This window comes from Ambystoma mexicanum, chromosome 14, assembly GCF_040938575.1.
Source record: "Ambystoma mexicanum isolate Mex_15411 chromosome 14, UKY_AmexF1_1, whole genome shotgun sequence".
Classification (NCBI taxonomy): Eukaryota; Metazoa; Chordata; class Amphibia; order Caudata; family Ambystomatidae; genus Ambystoma; species Ambystoma mexicanum.
The window spans coordinates 458,079,456-458,106,307 of NC_090940.1; the positions used below are offsets into that span (position 1 = coordinate 458,079,456).

General features: G+C 48.0%; 1 protein-coding gene across 1 annotated transcript in view; it reads left to right on the forward strand.

Moving 5' to 3' along the window:
* DICER1 (dicer 1, ribonuclease III) overlaps positions 1–26,852 on the forward strand; it is a 2,611,056-nt gene that overhangs the window by 2,100,709 nt on the left and 483,495 nt on the right. The window contains exons 18-21 of the mRNA XM_069637684.1: positions 11,245–11,427; positions 11,742–11,847; positions 11,979–12,154; positions 12,442–13,213. Of these exons, the coding sequence (XP_069493785.1) occupies positions 11,245–11,427; positions 11,742–11,847; positions 11,979–12,154; positions 12,442–13,213 (1,237 nt within the window). The remainder of the gene's footprint in view (positions 1–11,244; positions 11,428–11,741; positions 11,848–11,978; positions 12,155–12,441; positions 13,214–26,852) is intronic.

A 26,852-nucleotide genomic window follows, 5' to 3' on the forward strand; every position in this document is an offset into this window, starting at 1 on the left:
ATCTCAAAGAATGGCGAACTATTACTTCGGATGCGTGGGTTCTGAATACCATAGCCCACTGCTACTGCCTTCCCTTCCTAAAGCAGCCTCGCGACAATCCACCAGGGAATCTCTCTTCAAAGCTTCCAGATCCGCTCCTTGTGTAGGAAATCCTCACCCTGCTGGAGAAAGGCGCTATAGAACTGGTGCGTGTAGCGGAGAGGAACAAGGGATGGTATTCCCCATATATTATTTTTGAAAATTAAATTTTATTAGGTTTCGCACCAGTGTTACAACAATGCAGAGCATATTTAAACATGAATAAACAGGAAACCAGTTATAACCCCTCGCCCCCCACGCCTTAACACCCCCCACCCCCCACCCCCCACCAGTTCAAGTTCTCAATAATTGCATATTTGACGGGTTCTGAAAAGAGCATAGCAAAGTCTACGTGTTGTGCACTTGGCACACTGAAGTCATGGGCCGAGCTTTGAAGGACTCGGCGTTGGACCATTAAGCGCTGGTCTGAGGTCCCCAGAGGGGGGTTCTCTGGGTCTGGAGCCTAAGATTACACTGTGCGGCCGTATTTTTCGAAGAAGGGGAGCCATATTTCCTTGATGTTTGATCTCGATTCGTCGAGTAAATGCGTGAGGAATTCCATGTCGTAAATGGCCCGTACCTTGGTTACCCATGCTTTTTCCTCAGGCATTCTGGGGTTCTTCCATTTTTGGGCCAGGCAGCACCTGGCCGCCACCAACATAACCTGGAGCTTGTGGTCATGGGTATTTTCATGATCGTCCCCAATGTCAATTCTGAAAAGGAGAAGCCGGGGGCAGGCAGGTCGCTCCACCCCATCTATCCTCTTAATACATGTCAAAACCTCCTCCCAGTACTTTCAGACCACCGGGCACCTCCACCACATGTGAATATAATCCCCCCTTTCGGTCTTACACTTCCAGCAATGTGGGTCGTACCCGGGCCTCATTTTGGCAATCCTCTGCAGGGGGTAGTGCCAGCGATGCAATACCTGGTGGCGATACTGGAGTGAGGCCGTGGAGCGGTTGGCCCGCCTACACATCTCCTTCCACCTCTCGTCGTCGATCGCCTCACCCAGGTCCTTTCCCCATTGTGTGCGTGCAGGTGGGGGGTCTCGCGGGACAGAAAAGAGGAAGAGCTTGTAGAGGCGGGATATTATTCCCTTGGAGCCCCTCGCCGAAAGGAGTAATTTTTCGAAGTCTGTAAGGTCTCTCCTGAGGGTGTCCCCCCAGGATGGTTCAGTGAGGACCCCCTTAAGCTGGAGATAGCGAAAGGGGGACAGGGTGCCTATCCCCAGGGCCTCCTCCAGATCTTTCAAGGGTAAGAAAGAGCCCCCCACCCAGAGGTGACCAGTCCTGCCTCGAACCACGTCTGGTACGCCGCTGGTTCCGCTATCTTGGCCAGGAAGGGGGGGCCCAAATGCAGCTCAAGGGGGAGGGCCAGGTTGTGAGCCAGCGGTAGTAACCCCCTCCCTCTTTCCATAGGGACCACAACACTTTTAGGACTGAGTGACACAAGACACTTCTGGGGATCTTTTTCCTCGGGGCCCAGAGCCATTCCTCCATGGTGACGGGAGCGAGAGGCCCGTTGTCCATGGCTACCCATTGTTTTTACGTCCCCGGGGCAAAGTGTTCGACCAGGACCCTCAGTTGGGAGGCCCTATGGTATGTTTCAAGGTCAGTGTATCTCACCCCTCCATCCTCCTTCGGTCTGGTCAGCACCTCGTAGGAGATTCTGTGTTTCTTCCCTGACCAGAGAAAGTTGAGGAGGACTCGCATCGTTTCCTTGAAAAACGTTTTGGGGATCAGCACCGGGAGCATTTGGAAAAGAAATAAAAACTTGGGGAGGATTACCATTTTTATGAGGTTGATACGTGCCATCCAGGAGAGCCCCGACCCTGACCATCGCTCTATGTCTTTCCGGATTGCTGACCAGAGGGGGGGGGGGGGAATTGGCCGGGTATAGGCCTTCGGGGTCACGGATGACCTGGACTCCAAGGTACCGGAATCCGTCGTCTCTCAACCTGAAGGGGAGCCCGTTAACAAAGGTCATCTCTGAGTCTGGTAAATGACCCCCTACGAACGCCACCGATTTCTCCAGATTAACTTTGTACCACGATAGGTCCCCATAGCGCGAGAGGCCCTGCAGCATTCGGGGACTGTTTGGGATGGGTTTGTGATATAGAGCAGTGCATCGTCAGCAAAAAGGCAGACTTTGCACTGCATCTCTCCGACCTGTACCCCCCTGATGGCCGCATCGTTGCAGATCGAGATTGCCCATGGTTCCATCACGAGCATGTAAATTAGGGGGGACAAAGGACATCCCTGCCGTGTACCACGCTCGAGGGGGAATGTCCTCAACTCGGTCCCATTTGCCACCACTCTAGCGGAGGGGGAGGAGTAGAGCGCGGAGATCCAACCCAGCCACCTCCGGCCCATACCCAGGGTCGTGAATACCTCCCTCATAAAGGCCCAGCTGACCCTGTCAAAGGCCTACTGCGCATCAAGGGCCAGTAGAAGCGCGCCCTCGTCGCGGACCCCTCTCGAGGCAAGCACATGGAGCGTCTTCCGCATATTATCAGAACCCTGCCTGTTCAAGACAAATCCCGCTTGGTCGGGGTGTACCAGGCGCGGGAGGCAGCCCTCAAGTCTGGTGGCCAGGACTCTGGCAAAGATCTTAGTGTCCAGATTGAGGAGTGAGATGGGTCTGTAAGACCCACATTCTGTCTGGTCCTTGCCGGGTTTGGGTATAACAGTTATGACAGCCTGCAAAAATGTTGGTGGGATGGACTCCCGGTTCCAAATCTGGTTAAACAATTTGGCCAGGGGCTTCAGCAGGACGGGTTGGGACTGTTTGTAAAAGTCGGCTGTGTAGCCGTCTTCCCCCGGTGCCTTTCCCACCTTCAATCTTTTGATGGCGCCCTCCACCTCCTCCTCCGATATCTCTCTCTTCAGGACCTCTAGCTCCACATCGGACGGCCTAGGCAGAGGGTGTTCCGCCAGGTAGGCACGGATGTCCTCCAGTGATTCGCCTACCTTTTTGGAATAGAGTTTGCTGTAATAGTCAGCGAAACACTCCACTATTTCCTTGCGGCCCCCGTGAATCCCGCCCGCTCCATCCCTGAGACGAGTGACTCCCCTCTCAACCCTGCAGCCCTGAGCCCTCTGCGCCCGTAGGGTCCCCACCTTATCTCCCCGTTCGTAGTACCTCTGCTTAGTGTATCTCATTTTCTTGATGACTTCCCCTATGAGGACCGTATGGAGTTCCTGTCTTTTGCCCTGCATCTCCTCCAGGAGAGCCCCTCGATCCACCTCCGGGAGGCCCAGTCTGGATCGCAGAGCGCCCAGCTCTGCGCGGAGTTTACCCTCGATTAGGCCTCTCTCCCGTTTACGTCTCGAACCCTCCGCTATGAGAAGGCCCCTGAAGGTGGCTTTTGCGGCATCCCACACCATGGACATATCCGACTCGCCGGTATCGTTTGTCTCAAAATAGGCCAGCATTTCCTGCCTCATGAAATCACGAAATACTGGGTCCCTGAGGAGTGTATCATTGCAACGCCATCGGGGGGATCTTGGGGAGATGGGCAGTGACCAATTTGCTATGAGGAGTTCGTGGTCCGACCAAGTTATGGCTTCCACCTTCGGCTGTTGTGCCACCCCGTTCCCCTCCTCCGAGATTAACAAAAGGTCGATTCTGGTGTAGGTGCAATGAGGGGGCAATAAAAAGGTATACCCACCCTGGTTCGGGTTTGCTGTTCGCCAGATGTCCACCCAATAGTGCTCTCTCAGGAGGGCCTGCAGGGCCAGATTGTCCTTGGAGATGCCCCTGGGTGTCCCCCCTCTCGCGGACCCGCGATGGTGTCCCACGGCATCCTCAACTACAAGCTGATCCTGGCGACCTCATCCAGCAGGCCGACAAACACCCTGCAGGGACAAACACCCCTGACCTTAACCACTGCAGGCTTCGCCCTCGCGGGGGAGTATGGGAAACTTGTAGAGAAGCTGGTGGGCGATGCTTAGCAGGCAGCATATGCAGCACCAATTGTTAGGGAGAATTCTCTGCAAAGGCTAATTTCCCAAACCTAGTGAGTCCCCCAGCAGCTTTGCTGGATTTTTGGGGTTTATTTTGTTTCTCCTGCTAAGAGTGAGACTCTTTTCCTCCCACTCTTAGACATGATTTGAGGTGTTCCTTTGACTTTGTAGGTGTTCTATGGGCTATGGGGTCCTTTACCCCATAGGGTTTCATGTGTTTTTGATATGTGGGTTACACAGCACCCTTTGTGCAGTAACCCAGGGGTGTCGTAGCGACCCCCAAACATAGACTCCATATCCTGGGACTGACTACTGTCTCCCAGGGCATGTAAAGTCACCATTGGCTTTACTAGTCTTAAATTGTGAACAGAACCAGTTCAAACCATCATATTGTGGACGTACTGGTCGGGGCAATTAGATTGCCCCGGGGTCTGTTGTTCGAGGGGGCACTGTCCAGTCCCCCCGACCGAGTTTTGGCTGGTGGCAGTGGATACTACTTTTTATATTCGACCGCAAATATATTCCTATGAGATTTTCCCATTGTTCGAGGCTACCACTTTTTAAAATAGCCTCGAACATACTACCACTTTTTAAAATGGCCTCGAACATACCGCCAGTTTATTAAATTAATATAAATTCACTGGTTGGTATTTTTTGCCGAAACTTGGTTCCAAAATGGCGTTTGTGTTCGCTTCTGTGACTCCAACCCAAGTCGAGCCCTTTGTTCCACTTTTTGGCGGGCTTCTCCACAGAAGCCTCCAAAAGTGGTGCCACTCTGTCTGGGTACCACAGGGGGTGTGGGAGGGGGTTTAGGCACCCTGGACTGAGTTGCCTCGGCAACTCAAGTCGCACTCTTGTGTGATTGGCCCAAGTGGTGAGCCGCCCGGCTCACCACTTAGCATCTTTGAGTGACAGCTAGGCTGAATGGGGGTTTTCTGCATAAAAGCAGGGCTTTGGGGACTGGAACTTCAGAAGTTGCCACAGGACCTAAAGAATCCGAGGAGGGAGAAGCCGAGCCGACCTGCAACGACAACACCACCGGTGGAGTCCTGCTGAACCGTCTCACCACTTTTCCCGACGACAGAGGAGATCTCCAGTCCAGAGAGTCTTCTTCCTTTGACTGGTGGGGATAACCAGTTTGCCTGTCTTTTCGCCTTCCTGGACCACCTCGTGGCCGCCTTGCCTGTGCCAAGCACCCCAGCAACCGGAATACCACAGTTTACCACTACCGCGAAGAAAAGGGTAGTACCTTGTAACCGGGAAACTCCGCGGCTGGTTTCTTCCCTGGCAGTGCAATGACCTTCATCTTTCCTCCACGTCGAGACCTCCTCTTCCTCTGGACGAAACACTGACTTGCACCCGCTGCCAGGAACAACTGCCCCCGCTGGAGCGTTCTTCCCATTTCAGGTACTGTGTCCCGTCTGGCTTCCCTTGCGACAGATCGTTCGGGGTGACAGTAAATCCTCGACTTTCTAACCTGGGTTAGCCTGGGGCCCGTTAACTAACTTTTCCTGACTTGATCTCAATCTTTTATGAACTATCTACAAAGACTCTTTGGGCATAACCCCACTGTGTGATCCTGGACACATTTCGCTTGCTCTCTCTAAGAGTGGGCCTGGCATTTGAACTTCCTTGCTCTCCAGTAGACTTTGCCTAACCTGCCTCACTGTGGTTCTCTGAAAAGTATTGAAATATGTGTGCTTTCATAACTCTGCCTTTTCAGCCCTTTTTATATAACTTATTAGAGTGCCATCTTATGTTAAGCGCTCACCTCTGTCTGAAAATAAGTGGTGTTTCTCATTAAGACTTGTCTAATAAGTAATCATGGTTGTATATATATAGTAGTGACTGTGTGTTGAATTTACTTGCCTCTTTTTGTGTTAGTGTAATTTACAAATGTGCCTTTAAATAAATAATTATATACTTTTACACCAAAGCTCTGGTCAGTGTTTGCTTGTGCTACTGTATCTCTGTACCTATTGTGTATACTCTATATACTGCCTAACTCATCTTGAGAGAAGTCTGACTGCTCAGCCACAGCTACCAGGTAAATCTGGGTGGTACAGACTGCTACCAATTGGGTTTACTGCCAACCACCTGTAGTCTGAAATCTTTTGCAGTGGTCCCTAAGGGAACTGCACAGGTTTCTGCCTAATAGCAATCCCCAAGGACAAGATGCACCCTGCGGGGACAAACACCCTTGGAGGCTTCTTTTGTCCCTACCACTAAATTAAAGAAATGACTAAAAGAAAGGCCAGGAGGATGACTCCCTCCCACTGAAATAGTGCTCCTTAATTATATGACAAATAACTAGAGAATAGTTAAAGTTCAAATGAAGGGCCAGGAGAATATCTCCCTTCTCCTGGTTTATCAAGTTTCAACTATGATGACCGTGTCGAATGCCGTGATAATAATTCAATATAAACAACACACTTCTGATCTTGAACCTCCTTTCAGGCCCGACTCGGTGTTCTTTTGCTTTAGTGTCTGATTTACCAACCAGGAGAAAGACTCCCTACTCCTGGTTCAATGTAGGGGTTCTTCAGGATCAAACAATACTTTTCAAGAGCCCTTGTATCTGCTTCCAAACTCCTTTTGTGGTGAACTTAAACTCTTTCTTTTCCTGGTTTCTCCCCCACTAAGGAGACTTAGTTATTTCACCTTTTTGAACTGGAATGTCTCTCAAACAAGCACTGAGATTCCCAGGGCCACTAGAATTAGAACGACCAGTCTGGATGTGATCTTCTTCCTTCGGACTCTTATTCGTAATTCTCAAACAAGGGAGGCCAATCCTACTGCTTCTTATGTCTTTCTGTCTTACATCACATTCACCGTGATGAAGGGAATCACTCCCCATTCATTTGACATTTAAGTTTCTATTAACACAATCGCTCTGAAGAGGGAGGTGACTCCCGTGGCTTCTATGAGAAACCTGAGGCGTTTCTACCAGGCTATTTCCGGGGATCCTTTGTTCAGGTGGCCAGTGGAGGGCTATCACTCTTGGATCTCAATCCTGGGGGCAGTCGAGCGAGGGAGGATCACCCGGGCAGGGGGTCCTTGGGATCTATGGGATAAACACCCTCGGGCGACACATGGTATTCCTCCCGTTCCGATACACCCCTTTCCGACATCCCCTCAGTTGTCATGGGATATTGTCAGCAGAGTCCCATCATAACTCAGTACCTTTCTGTAAGAAAAAGAAGAAAACCATGGAAATTAAAACACAAAGGAAAATCCATTCACCTATCACAATACATTTACCCCCTTCATCCGGACAAAAATCTACATGGTTTTTCCATGATCTCCATGAAAACCTACAACTCCCACAATCCTTACTTCCATTCTAGAAGTCCAACTACTGGGATGAAGAAGAGGCAGATGGGACTCATGAGGATTACCCATAGGAATCAATGGGCAATGGATTCCTATGGGCAGTCTCCATCTTGTCCTGTTAATGAGGTCAGGCAGAGATAGGAATGGAGGGACAACTACTTACACCTGACTCCAATCAACTGTTTCAAAGAGTATAAAAGGTCAGCCACCCACGCACACTCTGAGCGAGCAAGGGATGCTGAAGGAACCGTGAAGACCAGAATGAGAAGTCAGCAGTTGGGAGAACCCTGGGAAGCCAGAAGGGGGGCGGACTGCCAAGACACTTAGGCCTGTGAGTATAAAGGGGACTACAGTGTGATAGGGGAGTCGTGCCCCAGGGAAACAAAACTAAACACCAGCTAAACTTTTTTGGTAGTGTTTTAATCCGTGCTGGCTCCCTGGATGAGTTCCAGAAACCCAGGTAGTTGAGGGACAGGTGCTGGGACCCTGACCTCAAGTGAATCCCTTTTGAGGACCCGCCAACACCTCATCACTGATGGTAAAAGATGGAGACCCTGTGACTAGAGGGAAGTTTAGGTAGGATACCTGTTGTTTCAAGAACTTTGTGTGAATCCCAAAAGTGCCTCTAACTGGCGAAGTGGGAGCAAAACCTTGAATATGCATTCTGGGACTTGTAGTCCAAAAGAGCAAAGTTGTGAGACAGGTCCGGCGCTGCGTGTGTGCCCAATCGAACGTCTCTGTAAGGTATCCAGCTGAGAAGTGATAGAAGTGAAGCTTAAAGAGTTGTAAAGAATTGTAAATAGAATGGTCCTGCGACGGGTCAAGCAAAATTCTGCACACAGTCGAAAGTCTTCGATTCTGGTGTCAAAAGGGATCTGAGCCCGGACAAGGGGGATCCATAGTCCGATTCTGGATGAGGGAGACCAAGTTGTGAATTGTGAACATTGTAGCAAAGGGGTCTGAGCCTGGACGAGGGGGACCCCTTTGGTCCGAGCCCAAAGGAGGGAGACCAATCGTGAACGTATGAATATGAGAATCTTGACAAAGGAAAGGAACTTTTGTGTTTTGTTTGCTACAACAGACCCTCTGCAGTAGGAGACGTTGAATGGCAAAGAGACTTTGGCACAGAAGGTCCTGATACTGAGATATTGAACTGTACAAGTACTAGCAGTCACTGGGAAAGAAAGCAATACTGTGTGCTTTGACAAGTAAAGTGAACTTCTGTTTCAAGGCGGAGGAAGCCTTTGTTTTGACAAGAGACGTTTCTTTTGAGAATTCTTTTTGTTTCTTGAAGACTTTGCCTGAGTGGTGTGAGACCAGCTGAACCATTAAACTGTGTCCTCATGCAGAGGAAGCTAAAGTGTGCACGAGGCTCGAGCCTGCTGCCTTGTCCCATGCTGAAAGCTTGGGTAAGGGAGGCCAACTGCTCAACTGACCTGACATATTGTTTCTTGAACGCTTTTCCTTTTTTGCATACACTACAGTCCCACACCATTGTGTATTTAGAAGTAAGGCTTGGCAATAGGTTTATTAGCATAGGCCCTTTTATTTTGACAGACTTGACTAGGACTGCTTTATTATTATTTGATGGTTGTAGCTTGCTTCCATCCTTAAATTTGGGTTTAGTTAGGTGTTTAACCAACCCTTTAAAATTCAATAAACACCCTTGAACTCATTTGTGTCGGTCTTCATTGATGGTACCAAGCTTTTCCTTACACTGGTTTTATATTCACCACCCTCTCTGAGACAAGGGCCATCCTTCTTATTCGTATTCACACTTGGAGCACTTTGTTGGTAGTCACAGAGACGAGGGAGATTACGCCTGAGGCTTCGCAGACTTATAGTATTTCTGTATTTATCACTGAGACAAGGGAGATTACTCCCTTGGGCCTACCCCCCCCTTTCATAGTTTTGGCTTGACTACTGGGATGAGGGAGATTGCTTTGGATGCAGCTCTTGGCTGGCCCCACGCCATTACTGGTTCTCCCTTGTTCCCTATTACCTGTTTTTGTATCGAGACACATCACTGGTTCTTCCAGGGGTAGTGTATCACCAGGCCAGCCTCTGTGACTGCTTTCCTCACTCTCTCAAGCTCCTCGTAGCGCAAAGGTTTCTGTGCCTTTCTTGGACCAGCCTGTGCACCTCCACAAGGTTGCGGCACAGTTTTCCAACTTAAATCTTCTTGGTAAGCCCTCGCTCAGTTGGGCTGCAGCAGACTCCTTCAGTTTACCCCATGCGTCCTCAGCGGTACGGATCCACTTCCCCACTGTTCCGTCTTCTCTGCAATTTCACATCTCCTGGGCTCTCCAGGCTTCACACCTGGTGCTTCTCATTTCAGATAGTCCTTCTCTTTTGATATGAATATGCTGGGTCGTCCCAAGCTTAAGATCACAGTTCAAACAGACCCTGTTTCGGTCCATCGTGACAGTGTCTGCTGGCCACAGCCAATCCAGATAATAGCATTCCGAGATACAGACAATGATCCATTAATCCCTGCAACTCAGGAATGTTATGATCTGGCTGCGAAGGAGATCCCTGAGGGCTCACTCCACCACAGGGTTGGCTGCCACCTTGGCTGTGCAGGGTGGATTCCATGTTCTGGATATTTTCCAGCCAGCTACATGGGCTTATTTGCACATGTTCGCCAAGCATTGCTGCTTGGATTCTATGTCTAGTCAGAGCTATCCTTCTGAATTTTCTGGTTTATGTGGTATCCTCGTAACCCACCCTCCTCCCGGTCATTGTACTGCTTTTGTAGTTTATCAAAGATGATGAATCTGTGGGGGGAAGGAGCCCATTAGAAGAACAAATTACGTAGCTCTCAGTAATGTTCTTTCTGAAGGACATTCCGCCCACAGATTCTTCACCGCCCTCCCTACCGGCCCATCTTGGCGGATAGCTACTACACCTTGGGTCTCTGGTCCCTCAGCATCTGAGTGCTAGCTAAAAAGGTGTGAAGCTGAGGTCACAGAGCATGTCGCCTGTGTATGCTGGCCCCTATGTGCCCGGGGTCTGGGCAGGGCTGATGCAGAGCGTGCTCTTGCAGCAGAAGAGTTTCTGAGGATCAGCTGCAATGGGAGATAGTTGTCAAAGGTAAGGTATCCATGGGAGGAACGCCCATCAGAAGGAACATTACCAAGAGGTTAGTCATTTGTTCATCGAACCAGGCTGTACAAGATATAGATTCTCCTATGAACCTTTGTTGGAGACAATGTGCTATAGTCTTTTTTTTGCCAGCTATGAAAAGACTGGAAGAGCACTAGGGAATCCCCCTATATACCACCTCTGAAGGTCACGTCACAGAGTGGGTGGCTTGCCGTCCCTCAGACTTCTCCAGTTGTCCTTGGCTGCTGTGCATCTGGATAGCTGAGAATTCATCTCAGTTGCCTGTCTTATGTGAAATAAAATGCATGTCCCCGCCTGTCCTAGTAAAATTGAATAAATGGGCTTTACATTCAGCACTAAGAATTTGTGTCAATAATTAAGTCCAGTGAAAAATAGCTTTGGCAAATGTTAAATACACATTGTACCTCACATGATTGTGTTATTAATGTGTAACTAACACATTTTCAGTTATCACATGTGCAAATCAAATGATTGCTGATAGTATATTAAATTACGTAGATTAAAACATTCTAATAAATGTAATGTGTGTGGGTAGGAGGGTTGGTTGTCTTAAAATGTATACCTCTTTGTGGACAATTCTTTCTGCCTTTAGTGTGATGGTTAATTTCTAGAATTGGGAACCCTTTCAATGTTTTTAGATCCTTCATGAATAAGAGGGCATAATACACAAGCCAATATCTCAAAGTATATTCACTTGAAAATGACTTGTTTGTCTAACTCAATTAATATTTGTTCCCAGGTATCGCAACTTCGATCAGCCTCACCGGTTCTATGTAGCAGATGTCTACACAGACCTCACACCGCTAAGTAAATTTCCTTCCTCAGAATATGAAACCTTTGCTGAATATTATAAAACAAAGTATAATCTTGATTTGACCAACCTCCACCAGCCCCTGCTGGATGTTGACCACACATCTTCCAGGTGAGAAAACCCTTTGAAGAAACAAAGGTTTGGTTTGGCTTAGCGCATCTAACAGAAAATGTACTTGAAGGGACAGATCCTCTATCACCATCTGCATTTTTTTAAACGGTTATGCAAATGTTTCAAAATAATCTTCTGATCTTCCTCTAATTGGTTAACTGACATATCTTTAGTTGTTGTAAATCTTATAACCTGTATCGGATTTCTTTATAATTTTTTACATTCATGAAATGTCTGTGTAATCTGATTAAATGTAACAATGTTTTCATATGTTTTTTTACATTTCTACTAATTTCTTTTTGCACTTTTGTTAGGCTTAATCTTTTGACTCCTCGGCATTTGAATCAGAAGGGTAAAGCACTCCCATTAAGCAGTGCTGAGAAGAGAAAGGCAAAATGGGAAAGCCTTCAGAATAAACAAGTACAGTATTTTGTTTGCTTAAAATTTGCTGGGACTTATTAAATGATTGATGTGGTCTTTCATGCTTCTACTAAAAATTAATTTGTGAGCAAATGTTGATTTAAATATGTTTTTATTCTTGTCATTTTAAGATTTTGGTTCCAGAACTCTGTGCTATACATCCTATTCCTGCATCATTGTGGAGAAAAGCGGTGTGTCTACCCAGTATACTTTATCGTTTGCACTGCCTCTTAACTGCAGAGGAACTTAGAGCACAAACAGCCATTGATGCTGCTGTGGGGGTTAAATCGCTGCCTTTAGATTTTCGGTACGTTTCTCTTATATGTATTTTATTTTGTTAGCTTTCTGAAATGGCATAACTTTTATAAACCGCATACCTTTTTATTGTTTTAGAGACCCTATATGTGTATGGCTAACATGACATGAAATTGAGCAAGTTTAGAAAAAAATCATCATGTTCTTCTGTGCTTGTCAATTTTACTATTCATGAATGAGCCAAGCTCTTAGATTTGATTTTAATGATTTGTTGATATTTTGATTGACTGGTATTGCTTTATATAAGTTTTAACAGTCTATAAACTTGTTTTTTAACAGGTATCCGAATCTAGACTTTGGCTGGAAAAAATCTATTGACAACAAATCCTTCATCTCTGGTCTCATGTTGCCCTCGGTAGAGATAGACGACGACTGTTCACACAGCATACATATTGTCCCTAAAAATGCTGCATTTAAAATTGATGATAAACCATTCTTTATGGAAAATAAAGACCAAATCTCTGTGAATGGCAGACAACTACTCAATGAATCGCACAGCACGCTCCAAATTAATGACCTGTCACGCGAGTATTTGATAATTAATGGTATTTCTTGTGAGGGAAATATTGCTGGTGGAAAGTATACATTTTCAAGCAGAGACACTTGCCAAGGAAATAAGACGGAAATACCTGTGCAACTAACTACCTCAAGTTCCATTCAGAATTTAAATAGTACTAAAAATCAACCCAAAATCAGCAATGAACTTAGTCCGCTGAGAAATAAGTGTCTTGATGCATGCACTAACAATCCTACCTCGGAAGTATACCCTGAAATGTCATTGAATGCCTGTGTTTCAGAAGTTCATAAAGTTTCAACAAGTGGAGTGGACTCTGAACATTTCCTATCCAATGGATACTCTGCAAAAACTCTCGGACCGAACCCGGGTCTCATCCTCCAAGCCTTGACGCTTTCAAATGCCAGTGATGGATTTAACCTGGAACGTCTTGAAATGCTTGGGGATTCATTTTTGAAACATGCAATCACCACATATTTATTCTGTACATATCCAGATGCCCATGAGGGTCGCCTGTCATACATGAGAAGCAAAAAGGTAGGACATGCTTTTTTGTTTTTTGTTTTTGCAAGCAAAATATTGCCAGAAGCATAATTGCTTCACGTGTAGATCATTCGTTTATTGTGAATCCTTTGTTAAATCTTAATCCAGTTTTTGTATCTCAAACTATTGTATGAGTGACAGTCTTACAGTACTTGGTAAAGGTGGTATGGGAGTTGCTGTTGGAGATTACATAAACAGAACATGGTGAATCTGTGGGTCTCAGGAGTGGGTAAGTAGTTTGAGTATATTCAGTAGCAAAGACTTCGATAGGAACTTCGATATCGTAAGGGTGTCAAAGCCCTGACTTTTATGATTTTTATGAAATATTGAAATTGTGTGTAATTCAATCTCAGAAAGGGTTATCTGTTAAACTGAAATCCCCTTTCATGGAGCACCATGCCAAAAGCAGAGTGTACACCTGTGCCAAACTGCTTCAGTTTTCATCTGATCTTGCATGGCACAGAGCAAGTTCAGACTTCTCAGCTGCCCTGTTTGACAGCTGCTGTGTTAGCCAAGCCGCTAAAGTGAAGACGTTGTGTTTAAGTCTAGATCTCTGTTCGTTCCAAAAGCATCATAATTATGATACACCATCACCTGGTGGCAGGATAATCTGGAACTAAAACCACACCTAGGTTTTGGTATCGTGGTTGATGGTTCACATAATTATTATAAGCTGCATCTTATTTGTTGCATACCAGTGTCAACCCACTAATCTCCGACCAGCTATGAGAGACAACGTGGATTCCAGGCACCTGCCTATTTGCATTGCAGCGAATGGGATAATGGGATGCCTGCTTCTGTTGACACTGTGGGAGGTTGGCGAAAACGAACATTTTCCTGCATGGCAGAGTGACTCACAACAGGAGATTGGGAAACTGGCTTCCAAGAGTCAATTCCTTAGAGGCTGGCGTCACAATAGAGGGTTACATGCTAAAGGGCATTCAAAGTGCAGGGCTAGAGAAGGGGCCAGGTTTAGGCAGTCCAGCAGAGCAAAAGGGAGGAAGGATTCCTCCAGATTTTCTGATGGTTTTTTTTTTCTTTTCTGTCTCCTACACAGCAAAGCACTATGAAAATGATGCGAAAAGGCACAAGTCACTTGTTATCTTAAGGACTGAATCGCTTAAAGTAGGCTTGATTTTAACCAATCCTCTGGGGCGTGTTGCCTTTATAAGTAAGAAGTGTTGCCCTCCTTCTTTAAATATAGTCCTGGACTTAAAGAATAATTCATTTGAACCTCCTTTGGGAGGGCAGACCTTGCCAAAGTTCTCCACTAGTGAAGTGAAAGTAGTGTTGCAAAGCAGAGGCAAGCTCTGCTCCCTACCCAGCCCAAGCGCACATTTGGTGTGAACTGCTGATGGAATCAGACCTACCTCTCTGCCAGCTACACTGATAAGTAGGACCTCCATGGAACCCCCACCTTCTCCCATTCACTCACTCTCATGTGCACCAGTCTCCTTTGGAATCTTGTTTTCTTCACATATGTAATCATATACAAATACAATATGCTTACCTTTCTTTACAGTGCATTTCAGCAGCCAGGCTTTGCCTTAAAGTGACCTAACTGCCCAGGAACGGTAGCAGCTTGAAAATGGTGCATGTACATGAGCATATAGCAGTGCCTGGCAAATGGCCATCAAATACCTATGCACAAACCAAAATGTTGGCTTTGCCAATGCTTGTTTTTGACGGCACTTCAGTGAAGGACACGCATATTACTTATAAATCAAGTGGCTAAAGGCTGACCTGGTTAAGACATTTTTATTACACCAGTGGTGCATTTACAGCACCAATTAAACCATTAGCTCTCAGAAGACGGCATTGAAAAAACCCTGGCAGGCACTTTAACTGCATAGTGTGATTTTAAGGCTTGATAGTTAGCTCAGAGATCCCAGAAGGGTGCGTTTTGTGCGGGGGGGGGAAGTGGGTGCGAATGGCCATGGGGATTAGCATGGCCATGGGCAGTCAATGGTTGGGTAAATTACCAACCACCTGCATGCATTGTCTCTCCTCACATGCCCCCTCTCCCTAGCTGTACTCCAATGCATTTGTTTCGGCTCAAAGGTGGTGCTAAAGTGCCACCTTTATAACAAAACTAACAATACAAATCCTAATGTTTGCTCTGCATTTTAGTAGATAAATTTTGGTAAACACCTGCTATGCACTGCAATCCTCATAAGACTATCCCTAGGATCTTACCTCCTTTCCTTTGCTCAGCCTCCCTCCAGTAAGTTGTACCCTGCTGAAATGGTGGCTCTGTAACCCCCTTACTCCTACATCCCGTCCCCTTTCCTCCATACTGTATGGGTGTCCCTCGCTAGGGACGGGAGACAGAACCTTTTTCACCCAAAAAAATATTCTTCCCCTTTAAGTTTAGAGGCGTGCAGGGCTCAGCCCTGGGAGCATGCGCTCCCTTGACTCTGCCCACCGTCGCCACTCTTCAGTCCTCTTTTCCGCGTAGACAGGAACAAACCGCTTTCACCAGCGCTCCTGGGTTAGGCCTGCGGCCTAGTAATTCCATGCGCTCTTCCCCAGAGAAGTGTTTTTTTGTCTTTATTCAAATACCTCTGTCATACGGCGCTATACTCCTCCCCGGCGCATGTCAACGTCTGCAGGCTTCAGCAGGTGTCCAGCCTGCAAGGGGCTCTTCCCTACGTCTGACCCCCTTGCTCTCTGCCTCCGCTGCCTTGGCCTCGACCACGGCTGGGAAGGCTGCTCCATGTGTGGCGTGCTTACACTGCACGCTCTGAAGAACAGGCTACCTTGGTGGAGGGAGCTCTTCAGAAGGTCGCCTCCGGAGGACTTGAAGTAATTCGTCAAGCACAAGTCCAGGCCTAAGGTAGGAGCACTTTTTTCATCTGCACCATGCAAAGGTGACTCCTTTCCCAGGAAGCGTACCAGCAGGAGGCACCTTTCAGGTTCTTGTACCAGGGCAGGTACCGAGGCTGCTACAGCTACCGGCCACCAGGCCAAGGGGTCACGAGATCCTACTGGTGATGTCACTGAGGGACCGCAAGGTTCTATTACCGGGTCTACGCCCGAGCGGTTACACCCAATAGCAAACAAATGTCTGAGGGGGTGGCTGTAGGCAGCACTATTGGCAACACAGCCAAGGGCAATCAGCCTACCAGGCCTAGTCCTGAGGTGCAGGGTAGGCTTCAACCTCTACCGCCAAGAGTCTTGGAAGAAGCCGGGCCCAGTGCAACAAGCTCCATGACACAGGCACGTGGTGTGCAACCTGACAAAATGGATGCCGGCCCAGAGAAAATGTTGCCTTGCTCGAAACCATCCCCATTTGGGGAACAGGTAGGGGAACGAGTGGCATACGGCATATTCTTCATCGTCGCAGGGCAGATACACCCCGCAGACAGTGAGGCAGGGTGCGCCCAGGTCTCAGCCCACGCCGCGCCTCCAAGCGCTCCACCTGCCTGTGAAGACAGGTTTTAAAAATACCTTGGTGGTTGCGGATGAGGAGGAGGACCCAGACAACCAGAGTCAGGGGTCCTAGCAGAGGTCCTCACTGTATGCCCCGCAGCTAGAACGGGAATCCCGATACAAAAAGACGTAGTGGCACTATCCAAGAAGAGATGGCTTAAAGGCTTAAACCCCACTCGGTACAGCCTACCAACAGGCGCCTTGATGCTATGCACTCTTTTTGTCGGCACACCCTCAGCCACACTCCTCGATAATCCCTGCAGCTTTCCTCTACTCCAAGCCACAATTGTATTTGGCTACCTCAGCCTCTGCACTCCTGGGTAAGGAGGAGAAGATCCTGGAAGCATATGGGAAAAAGATTTATTCCAACACTTCCTTCCGTCTTCATCAGTCTAATGTGGACGCTATGCTTGCTGCTTTCAACCAGAGGCTTTGGCAGGAAATCACTGACTTCCTTCCGGAACTTCCGGTACAGAGCCAGGAACGCTTCAAGGCAGGGCTGGCTGAGGCCAAGATTGTAGCGCAGGACATTATAGAGCCCACGGTGGCGCACATTGACACCTCAGGCCATGCTGTTTGCATCGCTACGAACATGAGAAGGATGGCCTTGCTAGGGGTGACCAAGTTCAACCCCGACATCCAGGAGTGCATAGTGGATCTTCCTTTTGAGGGTGGCAACCTGTTCCATTCCACTACAGATGAGGAACTGGATAAGAAGAGAAACAGTTCACAGACTGCCAAATCTTTGTCCATCCTCACTAAGACCACCTCTAAAACATACAGCCAGACGCAGCCGTCAGACAAGGGTCAGTCCTTTGGTGGTTTCCGGGGATTCCAGGAACGACGGCCCAGGCAACCGGACAGGTGTCCGAGACAACACTGGCGCAAACAACACAAGGCAGCACACAAGGTTTTTTTTCAGCCCCCCCTCTCAGCATCAGATGGTAGAAATGCATGATACGACACAAGAAGAACCAGGCGGGCCTGAGAGTTGTTTTGGACCTTTCCTCCTTGAACCTTTCCCTTCCACTTCAAAAGTTCAAGATGGTTACCCCAGCGCTTATATCAGGGACACTGCGCATGGGATATTGGATGTTCTCCCTGGATCTGAAGGATGCGTACCTACACGTCCCGATCTGGCAGCCCCATCGGTCCTTTCTAAGGTTCAGGATCAATGGCTTTCATTTCCAATACAAGGTTCTACCCTTTGGTCTCAATTCAGCCTCCAGGGTATGTACAAGACTAATGAATGCGGTGGCAGCCCTCCTCAGGGCCCATGGTCACCACGTCTATCCATACTTAGACAACTGGCTTGTCAGGGCAGGGTCTCGGGAGGCAGTCCACCACACCACCTCCGCCTTCATGAGTACTCTACACGAGTTAGTATTTTCCATCAATCTCAAAAAGTCACAGCTAGAGCCTACACAGAATGTAACATTCCTGAGCCTAATCTCAGATACAAGCTCCGAGAGAGTTTTTCCCTCGGAGGACAAGATCACAGCCATCAAGAGGGCCACTGGGCACTTTCTCAGCAGAGCAGTGTCCTCGGCATGGTGGTACCAACAACTCCTGGGCATCATGGCGGCATGTCTCCTGGCAGTTCCATACACGAGGCTCAAAATGAGGCGCTTGCAGCTACACTTTGCAGCCTCCTGGAGTCAGGAGAAGGGTTCCCAGGCAGAGCTGGTCAGCATCCCGCTTCATCTCCCTCAAGACCTAGTCTGGTGGAGCACAGACTACAACTTGCACCTAAGCATGCTCTTGAGACAACCAGCACCACAGGTTACCATCACCACAGGCTCATCCCTAGAGGGCTAAGGCGCTACCCTGGACAACTACAGTGTCTGCGGGTTTGGTCCCGACAGGAGCAGGAGGCCCACATCAACTGACTCGAGTTGATGGCCGTCTGATTCGCTCTCAAAGCCTTCCTCCCTATGATCAGTGCCAAGGTGATTCTCATTCAAACGGACAGCTTCACCAGCATTTATTACATCAACAAGCAGGGTGCCAGTCTGTCAACAATTGGGAGTGGGCTTTGGTGAACAACATGTACCTGACAGCAATCCACCTACCGTGTGAGTCAAACCTGGAGGCGGACAGGCTCAACAGGCTGCGTGCGGACAATTACACATGGCAGTTGTACAATCAAGTTCTTCAGGGGATCTTTGACAGGTGCGGTCATCCTCAGGTGGATCTCTTCGCCACCTGGTCTAACGGGGTGCCCCCAGTTTGCATCCTGGCAGGGAAAAGGCCGGAGCTCACTGGGTAATGCGTTACAGATACAATGGAACAACATGAACGCATATGCTTTCCCTCCCCCTCCCTGGTACACAGGGTGATCTACAAGATAAGGGAGTCCCAGCACCTCTGTATCAGTCTGATAGCTCCTTGGTGGCTGGCGAGGCCATGGTTCTCTGAGCTGCTGAGCCTTTCGGATCAGCCACCAATGCACCTTTCGCTGGGCCCAGCTCATCTACTATCTCAGCAGGGAGGCTCGGTCATCCACCCCACCCCTCAGAAGTTAGCCCTCGCAGCATGGTTCCTGAACAGGTCACACTAAAGCATCTGTGTCTATCATAGGCTAACCTAGACATCATACAAGGCTCTAGGAGCAATGCTACTAGAAGCCAATACAAAAGCCAATGGACTAGGTTTTGTCACTGGGCGGAATCAAAGGAGGTTGATCCTCTGACTAGCACATTGCACAATGTGCTATCCTTCTGAGTACACCTCACACACTCGGGGGTGCAAGTAGACACATGCCTCACCTATCTGGTGCCCATTGGAGTCTACCAGAACTTGGAGGAGGAGAGGAGGTCTTCTCATCCTCCAACACGGTGGTTAAAAGACTTCTGGCAGGCCTCCCCAGGCTCTACCCACCTATCAAGAAGCCACACCCTGTGTTGGACCTCAGCGTACTTTTGGGCGCCTTGCCGCATAAACCATTTGAGCCAATGGTGTCCGCGTACCTCAGGCTTGTCACCATTACTACAGCCCTCTTGTGAGTCTTACGGCTGCACGCAGGGTCAGCAATGTCCAGGCTCTGGTGGCTTCAGAGCCTTACACTACTTTTCATAGGGACAAGGTGGTGCTTAGAACGCACCCTGCATGCTTACCTAAGGTTGTCTCTTCGTATCACCTGAATGAGGAGATAGTGCTACCTGTTAGGGAGAATTCTCTGTTTAGGCTGAATTTCCCTACCTAGTGAGTCCCCCAGCAGCTTTGCTGGATTTCTGGGGTTTAATTTTTTTCTCCTGCCAAGAGTGAGACTCTTTTACCCTCACTCTTGGACATGTTGAAGTGTGTTTTCTTGGTTAAACCTTGTGTTGAATGGGCTATGGGGTCTTTTACTCCATAGGGCCTCATGTATTTTTGTGATGTGGGTCACACAGCACCCTCTGTGCCGTGACCCAGGGGTGTCCTAGGGACTCCCCAACATAGACTCCATACCCTGGGACTGACTACTGTCTCCCAGGGCATGTAAAGTCACCAAAGACTTTGCTAGTCTTGAATCCTGAACAGAACCAGTACAAACCATCATATTGTGGACGTACTGGCTGGGGCAATTCGACTGCCCCAGGGTCTGTTAGTCGAGGGGGCACGTCTCCGTCCCCCCTGATCGAGTTTTGGCTGGTGGCAGTGGAAACTACTTTTTATATTCGACCGCGAATATTTCCCTATGGGATTTCCCATTGTTTTAGGCTAACACATTTAATTATTTATTTACGGTAGCCTTAAACATACCGCCGGTTTATATATTTATTTTTATAACTCCGGTTGGGACTTTTTGCCAAAACTTAAAATGGCGTTGGTGTTCGCCTCTGTAACTCTGACCCAAAGTGGAGCCCTTTGTTCCACTTTTGGCGGGCTTCTCCACAGAAGCCCTCCAAAGTGGTGCCACTCTGTCTGGGGTACTTAGGAGGGGTGGAGGGGGATTTAGGCCCCCTGGACTGAGTTACCTTGGTAACTCAAGTCGCACTCCGTCCTGATTGGCCCAAGTGGTGAGCCGCCCGGCTCACCACTTAGCATGTTTGAGTGACAGCTAGGCTGGGTGAATGGGGGTTTGCTGCATAAAAGCAGGGCTTTGGGGACTGGGACTTCAGAAGTCGCCACAGGACCAAGAATCCGACGAGGGAAGAGCTGAGCCGACCTGCTTCGACGACACCACCCGGTGGAGCCCTGCTGAACCGTCTCACCACTTTTTCCCGACGACCGAGGAGAACTCTTAACGGAGTGGCTCCTTCCCTTGACTGGTGGGGACAACCAGTTTTCGCCTTCTTTCCGTCCTTTAGAGGTATCTCGTGGCCGCCTTGCCTGTGCCAAGCACCCCGGCATCCGGAATACCACACTTTACCCCCATACCGCGAAAGTCGGTACCAACCCTTTAACCGGAGGACTCCGCGGCTGGTTTCTTCCCGGGCAGTGCTACGACCTTTCTCTTCTGCTCTTCAGCGAGATATTCTTCTCCCCTGACCGACGTCGAGCCTTGCTGTCGCTGCCTGGAACAACTGCCCCCGCTGGAGGATCCTTTCCGCTTAAGGTACTGTGTTCCGCCTGGCTTCCCTTGCTACCGACTGTACGGGGTAGATTTAGTCCCCGGCTTTCGAACCTGGGAGTGCCTGGGACACTTTGGCTAAACTTTCTGAGCCACTCTAAACTCTTTTTGACTCTTTGCAAGACTTTGAATCTCTAACTAACAGTGTGATCTTGGGCACATTTTCGCTCCGGCTACTCTAAGAGTGGGCCCTGCCTAGTGACTTTTGCTCACCTGTGACTTTGTGCTTCTTTGAGCCTATTGCAAGTGTTCTGGACCTTAGGGTGGTGTGTTTAACCCATTTCTGCTTTTTCTCTCCCCTTTCTTGGAAACTACTAGAGTGTCATCTAACGTTAAGCACTCACCTCTGTTTTAATTAAGTGGTGTTAACCTAGAGTTGTCTAGATAGGAGAAAGGATTGAATTTACTTTCAGTATAACTGTGTTGAAGTGCTTTTACTATATTTTTGCTAGAGTGTTTTTAACTTATGTGTATTTTAAATAAATAACTATATACTTTTGAAACCAAGCTCTGGTCAGTGTTTGCTTGTGCTATTGTGTCTTGGTACATATTGTGTATACTTTACATACTGCCTAACTCTTCTTGAGAGAAGTCTGACTGCTCAGCCACAGCTACCAGGTAAATCTGGGTGGTACAGACTGCTACCAAAGGGGTTTACTGCTCTACCTGTAGTCTTAAATCTTTTGCAGTGTTCCCCAAGGGAACTGCACAGGTTTCTGCCTAACACTGGTGTACAGCGGTGGGATTTGTATTGAGTATACATTTTATTGTGCTTTAGATACCTTAGTGCAACTAACCACAAAGCTTAGCACTGAAAAAGTAAAACCTCTAACATGTCAGTTATAGAAAGCTATAGTCAAGAGTCCCTTGCAGCCAAAACTGCTGATTGTTTAAGAGTGCTCTGTAAACATAAGGATCTCCTGACTAAGGGCAAGAAAATGGAGCTGATTGAAAGATTGTTAGCTAACCAAAGTCTGGGTGATGGTTCAGAGGAACCTACCACTCCAGCAACTGTAGATGACAGTGTTGAAGTTAACATGGAGCAAAATGTTGATGTTTCTGAGGAAGAGTCAGAAGAGGAGGGTGAGGCTGTTGTAACTGTCCCCCCTAGGCCTCTGCCTGCTCTACCTGCTGTGCCTACTGGACCTTTACCAGGTCCCACATTTAGTCCTCAGTACTTTGAACTGGAGAAAATGAAGCTAGAATTGGAGTATAAGAAACTTAATGCTCAAACTGACAAAGAACTAAGGCTAAGGGAAATGGAGCTCAAGTATGACTTAGAAATGAAGAAATTATCTGTTGAGAATGTTTCTCTCGCTGGCTCCTCTAGAAGTTCCAGTCCTAAAAGACCCCGGATGCCTAAAGAATTGGTTGGTATGTATGAGCCTAAGTTGGATGTGTTGGATTGGTTGTCTCTGTTTGAATATAATCATGGGCTCCAGAACATCACAGGAAATGACTTACTCACCTGGTTGTTCTCTAGGCTTCCCCCTGTTGCAACTGATGTGGTAATGGAGATGGGGGAGGAGGATAGGAAGGACTATGAATGTGTGAAACTAGCTTTGATAGCTAGGTTTGGGAAGACCCCTTCCCAGTATCTTAAGAGGTTTAGGAGCCTCAAAAAGCATGATGGTACCCCTTGGGCTACCTGGGTGAATGAATGTTTGAAAAACTTAGAGGGATGGATTAAGGGTTACAAGGTGAACACTTATGAAGGTATGAAGAATTTGTTTATGTTGGAGACTATTTATGATGCCTGCTCTCCTGAGCTCAGACAACACTTGGCTGATTCCAGGGAATTAGATTCCCGGAAGCTAGCTAAGGCTGCTGACTTGTGGGTTGCCAACAGGGCCACTCACAAGGATTCTGGGGTAACTCAGAAGAAGGATGGGGAAAAACAGTCTAAGAAGGACTCCAAAGAGAATTCTAATACTACAAATTCCAAAGAGGGCCCCAAACAAAACTATAAGGGTAAGCCACAAGGGAAACCAAATCAGGCTAGTGTACCTTCTGGTCCCAGACCAGAAGGAGGTCAGAACAAGCCTCCATTCCAGCGAGCCTTTGGCTCATGCTTTGTTTGTAAGGCTACTGACCATGTGAAAGGAGATCCCAGATGTAAGGGTAAACCTTCAGGGGTCCAGCTTGCCTCCTTAGCCTTCGCTCCAGAAGAGGAAGTACCTATGGCAAGTGGAAACTTTCTATTACTAGCTGATGAACCCACTGGAGTCTCAGCTAGTGTTTCTTTAGTCTCTCTGGGGTTGTGGGAGCAACAGAATTTAGATGTCTATAACTCTATCCCAGATAATACTAAAGAGTATTATAAGGACAGTGTCCAGGTGAATGGTCAGGAGACTCCTGCCATTAGGGACACTGGAGCCAGCATAACTGTGGTGGATGAATCATTTTTCAAGGCAGAGGATGTTGCTAAGGCACCCAAATGCCTCACCAAGTTAGCTGGTGGGCCTGTGCAGATGTGTCCCCAGTTACCAGTTCTCATCCAATGTAATGATATGGCTGTAAAAATACCTGTCAGTGTACAATGTGAAGTGCCAGGTAGGGTTCTGTTGGGTAATGACCTCAAAGCTCTTGGAGTTGTATCTCATACCCCCAGACCTCCTAGCAAAAGGTTTCAGGAACTCACAAAACCTGCAAGGGAGAAAACCCTGAGAGGGTTATCTCAGGAGATGATGACAGAAATCACTCCTCTACCACTGGAGCAACTTACTGCAGTAACTACCAGATCAGGAGCAAAGGGGCAACCCAAGACTCCTAGGAAAAAGCCAGCAGCAAGCACTCCAGTGCTTCCAACAAGGACTTCCCCTAGGTTGTCCAAAGTTACACCTGTAACTCCCCCTCCAGCTGAGGCTGAGAGAGAGGTACAACCCTGTGTGGTTGAGCTAGACTCTGAGGAAGAGCTAGAAGGAGGCCCCAACCTTATTGGAGATTTGGACCCTGAGGACCATCCTGAGCTGCAGTCTTTACTGGCAGAAGGTGGGCCTAGCAGGGCAGCTTTTCGTAAGGGGCAAAGAGAATGTCCAACTCTGGAGGGTCTCCGCCACCAGGCAGCTTCTCAAGCTGATGGGCAAGAGCCTGGGAAGTATAGGTTGCACTGGGAAGATGGCCTCTTCTACAGTGAACCCACTGAGTCTGAACCTGGAGACTACAAACGCCTTGTAGTCCCACAAGAAAACAGACAACAGTTCTTACAACTAGCCCATGAGATACCTTTGGCTGGCCACTTGAGTTTCAAGAAGACCAAGGAAAGGCTCTCACTCTACTTTTATTGGCCAAAGATGGGGGCTGAAGTAGATAGATATTGTAAGAGCTGCCATACCTGCCAGACTTCTGGTAAGGTTGGTTCCAAGAATGTGGCACCTTTAGTGCCTCTCCCAGTTGTGGGAGTCCCATTTGAGAGGGTAGGGATTGACATTGTTGGTCCCCTTGATCCTCCAACCTCCTCAGGCAACAGGTTTATCCTTGTTGTAGTAGACCATGCTACTAGATACCCTGAGGCCATTCCTATGAGGACTGTTACAGCTCCGGCTGTGGCTAAGGCCCTCCTTGGTATTTTTACCAGGGTTGGGTTTCCTAAGGAGGTAATCTCTGACAGGGGGTCAAACTTTATGTCCCACTACATGAAGGCCATGTGGAAAACCTGTGGAGTTACCTACAAGTTCTCAACCGCCTACCACCCTCAGACAAACGGGTTGGTTGAAAGGTTTAACAGAACCATGAAGAGCATGATAGGTGCTTTGGAAGAACCCCTTAAGAAAAAGTGGGACCTTCTACTGCCATGCCTTCTCTTTGCTTATAGAGAAGTCCCTCAGGAGGGAGTAGGTTATTCTCCCTTTGAGCTTCTCTATGGCCATCCAGTCAGAGGTCCATTGGCCCTGATTAAGGAGGGGTTGGAAGGTGCTCCTCCCCTCAAGCCAGTCAGAGTGACTGACTATGTGATAGGTCTCCGGAGGAGAATGTCACACATGATGGCAGAAGCAAGTGACAACTTGAAAGCTGGTCAAGCCCTGGTCAAACATTGGCACGACCAGAAGGCTAACATGGTTGAGTTTACTCAAGACCAGCTAGTTCTAGTTATGCTCCCAACAAGGCAGAGGGCCTTGCAAGACAAATGGATGGGACCCTTCAAGGTTGTGGGAAAACTTGGAGAGGTCAACTATCTGGTGGATCTGGGCAGACCCAGGGAAGCTCCTAGAGTCTTCCACACCAACCGACTAAAAGCATACATCTCCAGACCTGATGTAGGAGCCTTGCTTCTAGCTTCAGCTGCAGAGGAGGAAGAGAGTGAATCTCTCCCTGATCTCCTCAGAGGTGTACCTTTAGATGAAAAAGTTGAAGGAGTCAATCTCTCTTCAGACCTGACACCTGAGCAACAAGAGGAGTGCAAATCTATGTTAAATCAGTTTGCCTCCCTGTTCTCACTGTCACCAGGCTTGACCCCTTGGGGCCAGCATGAGATACTCACTGGTGACTGTCTGCCAGTCAAAAGCAGAGGATACAGAATGTCAGAACATATCAGAGCCCACATCAAAGGAGAGGTCAAGAAGATGCTTGATCTCGGGGTAATAGAACCCTCTACTAGTCCATGGTCTAGCCCAGTTGTGTTAGTACCAAAGGCAGGATCCAAAGACTTGAGATTCTGTGTGGACTATAGAGCTCTAAATGCAGTCACCAAGACTGATGCCCACCCTTTGCCCAGGACAGATGAGTTGGTGGATAAACTTGGTGCCGCCAAGTACCTCAGCACATTTGACCTGACGTCAGGCTATTGGCAAATAGCCCTGACAGACCATGCCAAGGAGAAAACTGCATTTTCAACCCCAGTTGGCTTGTACCAGTTTAAGGTCATGCCTTTTGGACTAAAAAATGCACCTGCCACATTCCAAAGGATGGTGAACCAAGTTCTGGCTGGGATGGAAGATTTCTGCATGGCATACTTGGATGACATTGCAGTCTTCAGCCACTCCTGGGAAGAACATGTGAACCACCTAGGACATGTGTTGCAGGCTCTGAAACAGGCCCATTTGACAATCAAAGCCAGTAAGTGCCAGATTGGTCAAAGTAAAGTGGTCTACCTTGGACATGAGGTAGGAGGTGGAGAAATAAGGCCTTTGCCCAGCAAGATTGAAGCTGTGCAAAATTGGACAACACCAACTACTCAAACCCAAGTGAGAGCTTTTCTAGGCCTCACTGGGTATTACAGGAATTTCATTGAGAACTATGGGACCATAGCTTCTCCACTGAATGTAATCTCCTCTCCCAAATTCCCTAAGAAGGTAAAATGGAATGAGGAGTGCAATCAGGCCTTTGAAAAACTGAAGAGAGCTCTTTGCCAGGCTCCAGTATTGAGAGCTCCTGACTACCACCAACCTTTCATTGTACAAACTGATGCTTCCAATGTAGGTATAGGTGCAGTTCTAAGCCAACTGGATGAGAAGGGTAGGGAGCACCCCATTTGCTTCATCAGTAGGAAACTGAAGGATCCTGAGACAAGGTGGGCAACTATCGAAAGAGAATGCTTTGCTATTGTGTGGGCACTGAAGAAGTTTAGGCCATACTTGTATGGTTCTACTTTTGTTATTCAGACTGACCACCAACCCTTGAGATGGTTAATGCAAATGAAAGGGGAAA